The 15,194-nt window shown below is 47.4% G+C and overlaps 1 protein-coding gene across 6 annotated transcripts in view; it reads left to right on the top strand.

Moving 5' to 3' along the window:
* The window catches only part of DMAP1 (DNA methyltransferase 1 associated protein 1), a 396,892-nt gene that overhangs the window by 289,938 nt on the left and 91,760 nt on the right, over positions 1 to 15,194 (top strand). For 4 of the 6 annotated variants that reach the window (XM_085602887.1, XM_085602892.1, XM_085602890.1 and 1 more), the window contains exon 12: positions 11,205 to 12,165. The exons of the other annotated variants lie outside the window; for them this stretch is intronic. In XM_085602887.1, the coding sequence (XP_085459013.1) occupies positions 11,205 to 11,294 (90 nt within the window). In that variant the 3' untranslated portion in view covers positions 11,295 to 12,165. Of the gene's footprint in view, positions 1 to 11,204; positions 12,166 to 15,194 lie in introns of those variants that run through there. 6 annotated transcript variants of the gene reach the window in all.

Raw genomic sequence — 15,194 nt, forward strand, 5'->3', positions numbered from 1 at the left:
AGGGGCAGCCTGCACCACCGGGCCGTGTCCTCACGCAGTCGCCGAAGTGGACGCAGGAGATTCTGCTCATAGCGAGCCACCGGGTCCAGCGAAACGTATATCCCCAGGTACTTAAAGCCGCTCAGAGATATTTGAATCGGGAGCCGAGGCGGCAGGAGAGGAGGACCACCAGAGATGGGATAAACGCAGGATTTAGACCAATTGATCGTGAGACCCGAATTGTTCCCAAAGGAGGTCAGAACGTCAAAGAGGACGTTGAGTGACTGCCGCGGTGAGGTGAGATACAGGAGAATGTCGTCCGCATACAGCGAGACCCGATCTTCGAAGCCCGGGCCCCACCGGATCCCTCCAAGCGAGGGCTCCCAACGGAGCCAGGCGGCGAGTGGCTCCAGGGCGAGAGCAAAAAGCAACGGGGACAACGGGCATCCCTGCCTCGTGCCCCTGCCGAGGGCAAAGGGCCGAGAGACCCGCCCATTCACCACCACTTGAGCCATGGGTCCCGTGTAAAGGAGCCTCACCCAACCAATAAATCCCTCTCCAAAGCCGAATTTATCCAAGACGGCCCAGAGGAATGGCCACTCAATAGTGTCAAATGCCATCGTGGCATCCAAAGAAACCAGCACGGCCGGTTCGGAAAGGAACTCCGCCCTGGCGAGGACACCGTGCAGACGCCGCAAGTTAAGAGCGGTGTTGCGGTGCGGGATAAAGCCGCATTGGTCCGGATGAATAAGGTCGCACACGACACTCAACAATCGATTGGCCAGGACTTTCGCCAGGATTTTAGGCTCCGCATTGAGCAGTGAAATGGGCCGGTAAGAGGTACAGCGGTCACGCGGCTTGCCCTCCTTGGGGATAACGACTATAGTGGCCAAGCGCTGGTCGGCCGGAAGGGAACCCGCCGCAAGAGAGTCGCGGAACATGCGGCTGAGGAAGGGCGCAAGCTTATCAGGACGCAATTTGTATAGTTCAATGGGCAGACCGTTAGGACCCATAGCCTTGCCCGAGCGAAGGGAACGAATCGCGGTCGCTATTTCATCCGACGACAAGGGGGCGTCCAGCCGCTCCCGGTCCTCAACGGACAGGCCGGGCAGAGCAATATCTCTCAGTAGGAGGCGAGAGTCATCCTCATCCCTGTCAGTCACCGGGGAGTACACCGCCCGGAGGTGGTCAGCGAAACATTCCACAATCTCATCCGGCTCAGTCACACACACACCATCCGCAGCACGCAACTCGGGGACCACACGATTCACTCTCTCCTTTTTGTCCAGCCACGCAATCAACTTTCCCGCCTTGTCCCCCGCGTCATACAATCGGCCCTGCTGCTCCCTATACATAGTTTTGGCCGCGTCCGTGACCAGGGACCTATATTCGAACTGTTTCAGGCTAAGGGCATGTAGCCCGTCCGGAGTAACATTCGCCTCCAAGGCCGACTCCAGCCCCGAGATGTCAGTCTCCAGCTTCACCACCGCCTCGCTCCTAACCTTCTTGGCCACCACTATCTGGGCGAGGGCGTGTCCGCGTATAACAGTTTTAAAGGCTTCCCAAAGGGACAACGCAGACGACACCGACCCCTCGTTTTCACTGAAGTATTGGTCCATGGCCTTAATCAGGCTGTCACGAGTCACAGGGTCCCGCAGGTACCAGGGGTTAATGGGAGCTATCCGCCCTGCGGACCGCGACCCGGTGTCAAAGAGAAGCCACAGCGGAGAATGGTCGGAGATACCACGCGCCAGGTGTCTGACCTCTCGAATCCGACCAGTCTGCGCCGCGGGCATAAGGAAGTAGTCTAACCTGGAGAGACTCCCATGCGCCCCCGAGTGAAAGGTGAACTGGCACTGGGTCGGATGCATTAGTCTCCAACTATCCACCAAGCCGAAGGTCTCCAACATCCCACCCAGCCATGACTGGGCAGCGGGGAGGGTCCTCGGTGGGTGACGATCCAGTTCACCCGAAACCACAGAATTAAAGTCCCCGCCCATGAGCAGGAGGCCGTCCGGAAAGTCAAGCAGCATTCGACCCAAGTCAGTAAAGGTGGAGTTCTGGAGGCCCGGGGGGACGTAGACTGAAACCAGGGTAAGGGGCTGCCCCTCCCACCTCCCAATCAAACACACATAGCGCCCTCTGTCATCCGAGACTATCCTCGTGATCTCCACCGGAAGGGAGGCTCGCAGGAGAATACCCACCCCCCTGGAGCCAGTTGTGAAACCAGAATGGGCTACGAGGCGGTATCCCCCCCTGTTCATCGCATGGCAGACATTGCCGACCAAATGCGTCTCCTGGAGAAACACCACATCAGGAGTCAAACGACGCAAATATTGCAGTACAACACCCCGCTTAATACGGTCCCCCAACCCGTTGACGTTCCACGACATAAGCCTCAACCCGTCTCCCCCCATCCCCTCCAATAGATCAAGAGGCCCCCAGCCCGCAGCACCGCTCCCAAATATGGATAAAAAACAATACCTCGCCCTGTAAACAAAAAACACACAACTAAACAACCCCTCTTCCCCCCCAACCCCACCCCAAGTCCAACGCCCCCCACCCTGCACCCCTGCGGGCCAAAGACCCCCCCCCAACTTGCAGTGTGCCTGTCGCCCCACTAACCCCATTCTACAAAAAGACCCCGGAGGAGGAAAGGGACCCGAACCCGCCCGCACCCCTCACGGGTCCTGGAAAAACACAGTATGCAAAAGAAGTAAGACCCAACTGTACAGTGCAAAACCGCAAAAGCAAGGACCAAAAGTCAGTCTAAGGGGACCCGTCACCTGCGGTGCCCCCAGAGGGCCCGGGCCGGCCACCCCCGTCCGGCAGCGAGTCCAGCCAGTCACCTGCGGCCACAGGAGAGTCAAAAAAGGCTGTCCGCTCTCCATGCTCCACTCGAAGTTTCGCCGGGTAGATCATCGAATACTTCAGGCCTAGCTCGCGGAGACGGCGCTTCACCCCTTGGAATCCCATCCGCTGTTTCTGGACCAGTTGCGTGAAGTCCGGATAAAAGTTGATGGTCGAGTTCTCGTAGCGGACCGGGCCACGGGTCCGTGAAGCCTGCAGGATAGCATCGCGGTCCCTGTAGTGGAACAGTTTAGCCACGATAGGCCTCGGGGGGGCCCCCGGCCACGGCCGGCCGCCCGGAACTCGATGGGCCCGCTCCACAGCGAAGAATTTGCTTAGGCCAACCGGGGACAGCTGTTGTAGGATAAGTTCCTCGACCACGAGGTCCACCGGGCGGTTGTCTGAGGACTCCGGTACCCCAATGATGCGAATATTGCTGCGTCGGGCCCGTCCCTCGAAGTCCTCAAGCCTCCGGGCCATATGGTCGTTGACCACTCTAATGTCCCCAAGCGCGGCCCGCAGATCCGACACCTCCGCACCCAGGGTGGAGGTCCGTGTATCAAGGGCCTGGACCTTCTCATTGGTTTTAGAAAGATCGGCCCGAATCAGGGTGACGTCGATCGCGACAGTGTCGATCTTACGGGCCAGGGCCTCATATTGCGTCGCGATAGTTTCCCTGATGCCCTCGATGGCGCCCATAATGTCCTGTAGGGAAGGTTCCGCAGAGACGGTCGTGCCTCCCCCCGCAGCATCCGGGGAGAGGCCAGCAGTGCCAGGGGACCCCCTGCCCTGGGTATAGCGGTCCATGTTGTTGCTCTGGACCGCTCCCCCGCGCAGTGAAGCCTTGGTCTTGCGCCCCTCCGGACCCCCTTTGCCCGCCATGTTAGCGCAGTCTCTCAATGGGACCTCCGATCAAGGGGTGTGCAGGCGCCAGCGAAAGGACCACAAACTGTCGGTGTAGGGGTCGGAGGCGTTAGGCCCACCAGTAGCAGATGGAAGCAAGCCGCGGGCAGAGGCCCAGGAGGCACCTCGCCACCTTGAGCACGCACGCCAGCTGATCTCCTGAAGGCCAAAACCGAAACCGAAAGTGCTGAATCGGTAACTGGCACCGCGCTGAGGCCGCTGTTGTTCAATTGCAGCCCGGCCCCGCGGGTCACCTTCACCCCGGCCACCTCCGTCGGGTGGGTCCCAAAAGTTCCGACGACGACAACTCAGGATTCCCAGGTCCGATTAGAGTTTTGAAAAGATATATATGATCAGCTGGTCTTCATCTCCCAGATTCCTTACACCAAATCAGGATAGTATCAGGATATATTCCGAGGAGCAGAAAGGGTCCGGGGAGCCCTGTGCTCACGCGACCATCTTGGATGCGCGCTAGGCTCCTCCCCATTGTCCTGTTTTTATGTGAGATTCTTCAATATATTAATTGTTTCCTTGGATAGAGTTGTAGAATACAGAGCCCCCAAGACTTTAGCTGGAGCTGTGCAAGAGAAATAGTACAAACCGAAGTCATTTCACTTTGTACAAAAACACCCACTTGATGTTGCAAACATTAACAACAAATACATTGAGGACATTTCCTTCGTACGTGGTTTTTCAAGCAGCAGTAATTCTGTTTTTGAAAGACCACACAGAACAAGGCATTGCATCATATACCAAATCATCAGCCTATTTGCCTCCAAAGTGTTCCGTACCTGGTGATTAAGAGCCCTCTCACTCTCTCTCGTCATTTGCGGTTCTATAGTTGCGGAGAGGCCTTCAAGTCCCTCCAGCAGGTCCAGTCCATGGTAATCTATCCAGCGTCCCCACATCTTGAGGGAATTCCAGGGGAACCCCCAGCTGTGATTTGTGACCCTTTCGGCAGCCATGTCGAGGTCCATTCCCCTTCTCCGTTCATGATTAGTGGGTGTTTCTGCCGCCTCTGCCCCCACATCCCCACCCCCAATGCCCAATAATACATATTTGGGGTCTGTCAGAAGCATTACTTCGAGGATAGCACTATAGGTCTGAATGTGGGATCACCCCATATTGTGTGTAGACAATTGCTGCTTAGTTACTCAAGCATGTCGGGTCTGCCACCCTTCCCATGGTGTGTAATCTGTATCAACCATAGTAAATCCTGTGTAAAATGTTCAACTGGATCAGCGCAGTCAGAACTTAATAGCTCCCTTTCTGGTGTGCATTAAGGCAGCCTCCTAGCCAGTATCCTCACGTTTCCCTCCGCCCCGTTCCCATCTCCCCCAAAGATTAACTAGTTTGTCGGGTATATTATTGTTTAATGTTTTGTATGTAAGAGGCACCACACCCGTTTTCAACTCCTCTTCCAATAATCTCCCTTCCAATTGGTGTTTCGGGGCCTACCAGACCTTCTGCCAACCAGGCATGTCTAAGTTGAGTATACTTGAAGAATTGGGACTTGTTCTGCTCTAAATGTTTCTAATGATTTAAATTCACTATGTTCCAGGATATCTCCAAATGTTGAGACCCCAGTCGAGTCCCATGACTCAAACTCTTGCAGTTTGCCTATTTCTTTAAACCAGGAACCCCTCCACAACGCAGTTTCTCTTGTACTTTTGCGGAACCAGCCAATTGTTCTCCATGCTCTCTCATACCTCCAGGGTCACGTGTGTTGCTGGAAGCAATCTCTTTGGCCACCATATCAGTAGTGTAGGCACGAACAGGGCTCTATAAGAGCCTTTTCCAATCTATAGGTGGGGTGATCGCGAGGTGCGTGGGTCCAGTCATTAATGTGGACTGGGTCTGCTGCCCAATGTTAGGCTTCAGTGTCGGGGAGGGCAATCCCGCCATTATATTAATTGCGTTGTAGGGTCCTAAGAGCTATCCTTGGATGTCCGCCCTTCCATAATAAAGACCTTATATCTCTATTAAGACAAGTGAACGTGGCCCTTTAGGGAATACAACAGCTGCCGGAGGGTGACTATTTTAAATAGTGCAGCGCGCCTCAACAGCAAGAGGGGGCGGTCCTGCCAGCATTTAGCTTCGTTTCGGAAGTCAGACAGTATCCCCCCTACATTGCGAGTGTTGCATACTTCCCTATTTGGTGTCAAGAATATCCTTGAATATTTAAAGCCATCGGGCACGACAGTCATGTGTCCTGGGGTGACTAGCAGGGATTTATCCCAGTTAATTGTGTATCCCAAATGCTTCCCATACTCTTCCAGAGTCTGAAAGATAAGTGGGATACTCTTTGCGGGTTCCGTCATGTATAACAGAAGATCATCCCCATAGAGGGAAATCTTTTTCTCTACAGCATCAGTGGGGGAGATTCAGAAACCTAAAACCAGGGTAAGTCCATATCTTGCAGGGCAGGGATTCAACTTTAAGGGCAAAAAGGAGGGAGTACAAGGGGGACCACGCCACGTCCCTCTTCTGATCGTAATTTCTGAGGACAGCATCCCATTTTCTTTCACGGCTGCAACTGGATCGGGAACAGAACTGCCACCCATTTCCCAAATCTGGTTCCGAATCCAAACTTAAGCAACGTCTGCTTTAGAAACTCCTAGTGGACCACATAAAATGCTATCTCGGCGTCCAGCGACAAGAAAACATGGGGAGACTCTTGGTCTTTCACCAGTGCCATCCAGTTGTGTGTGTGTGTAACGCAGATTCAACCTAGTAGTCCAACCTGGCATGAAGCCAGACTGGTCATTGTGGATGAGAGGGATATCACCTGCAATAAGCTTGATGCTAGGACAGTTGCCAGTAATTTAACTTCAATGTTTAGTAGCGAAATTGGGCGACAGGATCCACATCTCTCTTACGGCTTACCCTCCTTGTGCATAGCCACAATTGTTGCCTTCCGGAGTTCAGGGGAGGAGAGCCCAAGATTCACCCACTTCACTATAAAGGTTTGGTAAATGAGGTTCCACAAGGTCTGAGCATCGTCTGTAGAACTCACCCTGGATTCCGTTTGGTCTCAGGTTCTTCCCCATACGTAACTTAAAATGGCAACCTGCACCTCGTTAAGGTTTCCAGAGCTTCCACTGTGTCTGCCCCTAGCCCTGGAGTAGAAATTGCTTTTAAATATCTGGCAACATCTGAGGGATCACTTATGGAACGCGCTGCATAGAAAGACTATTTAGCAAAGGCTTGAGAAATCTTTTAATCAGTCATATGAAACCCCCTCATCATCCAGTATGGTCTGTACCCAAAGTGCTTCCATTTCTTTTTTGCTGAGCCATGCAAGTAGTTTACCTGCTTTGTTCCCTACTTCATATAATCTATGTAGTGTCGCTGTCATGTGTTTTCTAGCAGTATCCTGCGCCAGGTCGCAGTATTCTATGCATAGTATTTCGAGCCACCGAAGTGTTCCAGGATCGGTAGAGGAGAGGGAGCGTCAGTCCACCTGAAGGATCTGCTGCTCCAGGTCTTCTAATGCCCTGACCTCTCGCCATTTCTTTTGGGAGATCAGGTTTTGGGCACTATTTCTCAGAACAGTCTTGTACGCCTCCGACAGTGTAACACAGGAGGAGACCGAGCCCTCCTTTTCAGAAAAATAAAGATCCTGATCAACCTTTTTATCCTGCTAGTCCCAGGCAATCAACTTCCACCCCCAGCCTGGTGTCTAGGTCTAGACCCCAATCTAAAGAGGGGAGGCAATGATCCGACAGGCCCCAGGCCAGGTAATCTGCCTGAGATACTTCTCCTACTTTGCCCTCAGGAACAAAGACGTGGTCCAGTCGGGACTGTGCCCTGTGTACCCCGGAAAAGTACAAGTATTGACAGGAATTTGTGTGTTTATGTCACCATATGTCAGACAACCCCAATGTATGCACAAAACGAGCTAGCGGGGTGTGTTGTATAGGTTGAAGACATTTGGGAGTGTTGCAGCTCCATCCTTTTCTTAGTCTGGGGAGCATCTTCAAAGTCACTTTGCTTGAGCTGTGGGAGTCTGGAGACATACTTGCATTCTGAAAATGTGTAGGGTACATGCCAAGAGGAATGGCATCCTTCACAGTCTGCATAGCCCAGTTGGAGGGAGCCCCATCATGGATAAGGCTCAGCAGTGTGAGGCTGTCCCAAAGGCCAGAGGTCACTCCAGCTAGCTGCCCAGAGGAAGCACTTGAAAAAACGTGAATCTGCTCCGTCTTGACCATCCTGTGCCCCTGGGCTACATATGCTTACTCCTTGGGGTGTGTTGGGAATTCCAGACTTCCGCCACTGACCTGGGGTCCCATCTCTTTAGCTTGAGTGTGTCTCTGTGGTTCCCAAATATTGGAATCTTCATTATAGGTATTTAAGGGATTGTAGCAGCATCTCAGTTTGAGCCTCTGGTCCCTACCCCCAGTCCAGCCCAGTCGTCTAATTGTCTCTGGATTCTCAAGGGCCAATCGTGGGTGCACCTGAATCTGTGGTTGCTCCTTATTTCAGGAAAACCTCTGGTATGACTAGTATGTTTTGAGACTCAGGCATCACATCCTAAGGCACACAACACATGGAGACCTGGCCCCCGATCAGCCACGGTCCCCTTCCTTTGCTCGGAGACTACTAGATTTAAACTTAATTGACTGACATCTTTCCAGGCATTGCAGAGGAGAATTTGTATGTACTCAGCAGGCTCTGGTATTGTGTGGGGAGTCAGGGGGGGGGTCAATTGAGCATATTTTAGGATCTTGTTTTGTGACAGGTGTCTAGGACACATTTCACTGCCCTTTCCTCATTGTCATCATAATTTAACTGCATACAAACACTGCAGCACGTTTCATTTTAGTCTTTGAATTAACTCTTTAAAACACAAAACTTCGTTTTTCGAAGCCGCAGACTCATCTAAAGACCTCGGTTTTCACAGAAAGACCCAAGCACAGCCGAATCATCCCCACTATGTAACATTGGCCAAAGAATATAGTGTTAATTACATTAAAATCTAACTCCTTGTACTTCGCTTTAAAATCATTTAGGGTTTTTTTCTCAGGCCCAGACATTTTAGTAAATATAAGTTTTCGATGGCGGTCTAATTCTTGTGTTGAATATGTAGTTTGTTGTGAATAAAATTGTAAACTTAACGTATTGCCTTTTTTTAATGTATAAACCTCATAGTATCTCTTTGAGAAGTTTTAACTACTCAACTCAGTTGCCCATAGAGAATCGAAGACTTAAACAGGTTACTTTGTTATCCATGTGGAGTGCAACTGTATTGTGGCTCTAGGACACCAATAGTAAATAACATTAAATGTTGCAGTGGAAGCCCAGTGTTTCTGATTGCCCCTGGTACCCATACCCTCACATGGCATTTCATTTCTTATCTTATAACCTTTGCTTAGGCATTTCTTCTCCTTCGGTCCCCCAAAACTTCGTAATGTAAAGTGTCAAATTATTTTGACGTATGGTTACCGTTAAAGAGTAATGCCAAACCTTGCTTGAGTAAGGAATATGCAAGTAACAAGCAACACCGACTGTTTAATAACTTATTGCTATCTCTTTATCAAGATAATCTTTTCATTTTTCACCCGTTCCATGCTTAGAATGGCACTGAAGCAATTAAAACTAAACTTGATGCCTAATTGTAGGCTATGGGATTGCTCATCTCTGGTAATCTTTGCAGGTCAGATGCGTTATAATGGATTTTGATTTGAAGAAGTTACAGATTCAGATATTTGGATAATTTGCAAGATTGTTTGGGGAGAGGAGTTGGCCTAACAGCTAGGGCGGTCGTCCTCGAATCTGGGGAACTGAGTTCGAATCTCAGCAATGACGCTAAACATCCTGTGATTCTGGGCACATCCCTTAATCTCCCTGTGCCTAACAAAAAATGAATGTGCCATCATGTTTTCTCAACTGGTGCTATGTAAAGCACTCTGATACCCGATACCTTCAAGTCAAGTTCGCGCAAAATTAAATAAAAAAATCTTTATTCTGCCTGATACTTTAGAAAGGCAGCCTCATTTATTTTCTAAGGTTCCTCTTATTTTGACATATGTCAACAGCGCACTGGGGCTCTATTCCATCCTTCATGCTCCTCTAGAACTCAGTATATTCTGTCAAAAAGTTCAGAAACAATGTCATTTTAGCTGATAAGAGACCTGCAGGATAGGGCTAAATTAACAATGAAAAAGATTAAGCCCTGATTTGCTTAAGGGAAACACTTTCCTGGTTAATTTTTTGTGTGTGCACTAAGTCAGCAGTTGACTAATGACGCCTTTCTTAGGCCCCTGTCTCTGGATATTAAGAAACAAAAGAATGTGGTATCATCACCTAGGAGCACTTATACATTATAAATCTACATTTCTTTGGCATTGGAACCCTCAAACCTTTCAGCAACCATTTATATGGAATATGGGGCTTGTTGGGGGTGTAGACTGGTATGTATCTAAAGCTTCATATTTACACTTGGGTTGGAGGGTGAATACCACGCAGTAGTCCTTGATGGTGGGTATCTCGAACTTAAAGTATTGGATAAATCCATGGGAACTAGTCAATGGAAATGCATCCAGAGGCGCAGCAGCTAAGCAAGTGGATATGTCCTACAACAGCCAGTGCATCCAACCTGGTTTTAGGAGGCAGAGATATAAAGCCAAGCAAATTAAGTGATTAGAGACACAGGCGGGATCTCATAACCTGCTTGGTCAAATGTAGTATTCTTCCCATATACTGCTTTCCCAGTAACTTAACTGATGACGTAGGTCTGCCTGGTTGTGGCTACATTCACAGCTCCCAGAAGTCATTCCACCTCTGGTGTTGTCTCAAAAATGACATTTAATATTGATGTCAAAATAATCTATCCACAGATACCAACATGAGTCTTTTTTCATTCTACTGAAGTATGTGATGAAAGTAGACCCACATGCTCATTTTTTCATTCTGGACTAAGTGAAGGAATGCATTGAGTTATTGAAATCCTACCATTAATGTGGACTACAGATTTACCAAGGTTGATGGTACCATACCTATGATTTGTTTTATTGAAACAGTTTATTGACTATTGCAGCCTTCGAGGATCCCTCTGGTTTGTCTTCCCCAAAGATTCTCTCCTGTGTGCCACAGTTGGTGATCAGTGCCCCAGGCAGTTAAAAACTGTATTTCCCCTTATCTTCTGACATATGGGTATGAGTGTGCGAGAGGCTGTTCATACAAGGGGGCTTGCTTGTATGTGCATGCCTATAATGAAATGTCTCCTTGATGTGCGCATTCAATCCCCATGCTCCCTTTACTACTCTTTCATATTTTATTCTTGCAAGGAGTTGTCAATTGGGAAATGCTTCACATGACAGATGTTGCTGTCAACTTCACAGGAAATTATTCAGGAGAATCTGAGTATTCCAGCTTATGAGCGGGTGGGATTTAGCTGCAAAATCTCTTTGAATTTGGCAGGTCCTTTGTGGGAATACAAGGTGATCTGTGGCTCTTGTCTCTGGCAGAGTAAAGGAACAAAAGCAGATTCTTCCAGAATGAACCAGCAGCTGAACTTGCAGCTCCGTTTTGAAGAATCCATGGGACAGAGGCGGTAAGAAATTGGTGATGGACGCAAACTCTCCGGAGGCTCCCAAGATCTCCTGATGGCACCAGGTTTGGTTTGGCGGTAGCATCTCATGCTCTGGAAAGTCAATTGAAGGCTGAAGGTGTTGCAAAGAGGGAGACCGTATTCTCAAAGAAGATCTGGTGCAGAATGCTTTAACATGAGGACCTTTCTGGGCCTTATCCAGCATTAAAGGAAGAGACCTCTGTAATGAGGGGTTGGTGTAGTGCAAAGTGAAGATCCCTCAGTGTTGGCTTGACATGGAAACTTGAGAAAAAAACTGATACTTCTAGTGGGAGCAGCCTGTGCCTTTTTCAGCAGCATGAACGTAGAACCAATCAGGATGCTCCAGAACGCAACCTCAAACCCTCCTCCTAACTACCTCTGCAACCCTTCAAAATAACTTTAAAGAGCAAAAGCCAGGGTGCGATCCCTTGCTGCCTAGTCCCTGGACTGCCAATTCATGGTGTCTCCAGCCATTTAACCAGATATGAAACACCTTTTGTAGAATAAAGGAAATAACCTACTTGTTTTAGAAACATTGTGGGCCTATTTTCCATTTGCGGTGAGACTTCAAATCCTGGAATTTGTAGTCTCCGTATTGCTTTTCTTGAATTTGTCTGAACTGATTCTGTCAGAAGAGCGTAGTCTAAAGCCTTTTAACACTTTCATCCAAAAAGCTTGATATTTTGGCTTGATAGACACTTTTTAATATCACTGATGTTATGAAGAAGATTGTCTTTGTTTTTGCTGTTTGATGTATCTCACTCTGCTCTTACTCTCTACCTCCTGGCATACTATGCCAGTTGACTGTATCATTCTTATCCAGTGAATAAATTACAGTATTTTATTTTGATTTTTAACTATCTCGAATTCCATTTTATTTATTTATATTTTTGCTGTTTAAAATGCACTAATCTTCTCTTCTGCACCCCTGCTCTTGTAAAGCGTTGTCTTAGACTCTGTTGAGCCATCACAAAACACTGACAGTGTCTTCAAGGAATTTCTTTTTCTGAAACTGAGATCAATTTTGAGTCTAGAAGGTGTGTTTGAGAACTGTTAGGATAGGTAATAAAAACATTTAGTTAGAAATGCATGTAGTTGTAAAGTTTTGATTTGGAAAAACAGGAAATTAGAAAACATTTAGTTTGAAATTCGAACTTTGACCACTTCCACAACTTAACTTACCGCAACTTGGCTCTTGCACCCAAACTGGCTGGACTGGATTTGGAATAGTAAGTGTGACTAGCTGAGGCAGTCACAAATCAAGTTAATGGCTAGGGTGAATTTATGACCAGGTTGTGGTGTAAAAAAAGAAGCAGCAGCCGTAACATGTTTTTCCCAAGCTTTTTTTAAATGAAATATTTTCTAGCTAAATGTAAAAAAACAGTTTACAGCTTAAAAGTAAATATTCCTTACTACATGTTTCCAACTGCATTGATTACAAAATAGTGCTTTTGAACCTGTAATCCAAATCCAGCTGGGGACTTGTTTGCTGTTCTTCCAAAGTTTTCTGTTCGTAGAGTGTACAGAAAACACTAGACCTATTGATGAACCATCTGTCCTGGTAAGAGACATCCTCAGAGGCGTTCTCCTCTGTTGTCCACTCTCTTAATGTTAATTTCTTTGGAGAGCAGATCTTATGGTTCGGCCTCTGCGATGAAGTGTGTAATGAATTTACATTCAGTGAGGTTTACATGGTTTGTAGGCAGTGCGGCCTTCCACCATGAACTAGATTATGTTATTGTCCTTAATAAAGAAGTGACTGATGTTGGAGGTTAAACCATCAGAATTTCCCCTCAGTGCTTTTGACACACACAATTTGCAGCCTGTAGAATCTTTGTAAGAAATTAAGTTGCTGATTGACTGGTGTTTGAGCTCTGGTCAAGCTGCACCCACAGTCTTAGTCAGGGTATGATGCAAGCAACCCCAAATTAACCACCCATGCTCAACCCCCGGTGGCTTGGCACAGAGCAGTCAGGCTTAATTTAGAGGCAATGTGTAAAGTATTTGTGCAACACTTAATGCTGCATGAAAAGATCCCACACCGGGTTAGAAAAATATAGCTGAATATAATAAATAAAACCAGACCAACACAAAAAAAGCAATTACTAGAACCAGAGATATTGAATTTTAAAGTTTTTAAAGAAAAAAGTGCCAAAAGGTGTAAAGCGCCAACTGTGGAAACCTGGTAGTGCCGGACCGGGACAAAGTCATAAGTTTAGGCCGACTGCAATGGAGCTCCGGCTGACTGCAGGCACCCAGTTGAGCTAGCACAACAGAGTACCTTAAATCCTGGTTTGCAGAGGTCTAGAAGTGTACTGCAGTGGTGGTGTCGGAGGTCCTTCTTCTATACACATTTGTACCTTTGAAGTGGGGAGAAACTTGTTGTGCTTTTGAAGTACACAGATGCCCTGCTGACTCCAGACTAACTACAGGGGCAATGCTGTCTTTTGTGTGGAGACAGGACACAGCCTACTCAGGTGTGAGGCAGAGTACTGCTCCTCCCTCCCATCCTGCTAGTAATGGCCCATCCAGTTACACCTAAGCTCCCATTGTGTGTGACTGTCTAGGAGGAATACACAAAGCCCAACTACACCCTAAATGACTAAGGCATGAAAATGCTACGTTGTAAAAATGGCTATTTCAGAATTTCAATTTAAAATCCGACTTCACCATAAGTTAGGATTTTAAATTTCGATTCCAGAGAACTCAAACATGATCCAGTTATCTCTTCCCATTTAGAAATGCACTTATAAAATGTAATAAAGCAACTCCAATGTTATCCTATGGGAGACATAAGCCTTGCAGTAGTGAAAGATGACATTGAGTTTTTCACAACCAGGACATGTAAAACTTGAAATTGCACGTCCATCTTTTTAATTTCATTTCACCATGCCACTGGAGCTGTCCAGGACCTACCTTAGGTGTGACTTATATGTATGAAAAAACAAATTTGATGGGCCTGGCACAGGTTTATTTTGCTAGGTTAAAACTGCACACACAGGCTTTGCAATTTCAGATACTGAAGTGGGTAGCCCAATCAGTGCTGCAGACCCCTTGGTAGCACTTAATTTACATTGCCCTGGCACATGTAGTGCACTTTACCAAGACTTATAAGTAAATAAGGGGCTATAAGCCAATTTTACCATGTTTTGAGCAGAGAGCACAAGCATTTTAGCACTGGTTAGGAGTTGTAAAGTGCGCCGAGTCCTAAGGCCACAAAACAAAGTCAGCAAAAACAGGAGGTCTTAAGGCATAAAGTTAGGAGGAAACCACGCCAAGGATGCCAGGTCTAACAATAATGCTTAAAACTTTGGTACAGAGGCCATCACCTTCAGGATTAATAAGCAAAATGCAGACCGAGTATTAAGCAGACACTGATAATAGCGCTATCTTCTAACACAATTTGGTTTATGGGACCCTTGATATTGACAGCAAGTAACTCCCCATATGTGCAAGGAAGATAGCAAGTATCTTAGAGCAGTCACTTTGTTCCCCTGGCCTACTCGATTTTGTAGAACCACTCTTCCAGGTGTCAATTGAGACATTATAGAGAGCCCAAGTTCCTCCTTTAGTATTTGGTGCACATGTTCACTCTGAAACTTGATACTCTCACCCCCAAAATGACCAGAACCCTTAATTTAGACGGTGAATTTCTCCATCAGGTGGTTTAAATTGTTCAGTTTGAAAGGCAATTAGCTTATTGGTGTCAATGCGATATTTTGTTTTTTAAACCATTCTATATGTGGAAAGAGTGTTTAAGTTACATTTGGCTACAACGTTTTTTTTTTTTCCAACCCTCTCCCACGAAGAAAAATAATCACTGTTTTTAAAATGGAAGCATTTGTTGCCCTTCTCTTCACTATTTCCAGATACTATTTGCAGTAAA

Source organism: Triturus cristatus, chromosome 4_2 (assembly GCF_964204655.1).
Source record: "Triturus cristatus chromosome 4_2, aTriCri1.1, whole genome shotgun sequence".
NCBI lineage: Eukaryota > Metazoa > Chordata > Amphibia > Caudata > Salamandridae > Triturus > Triturus cristatus.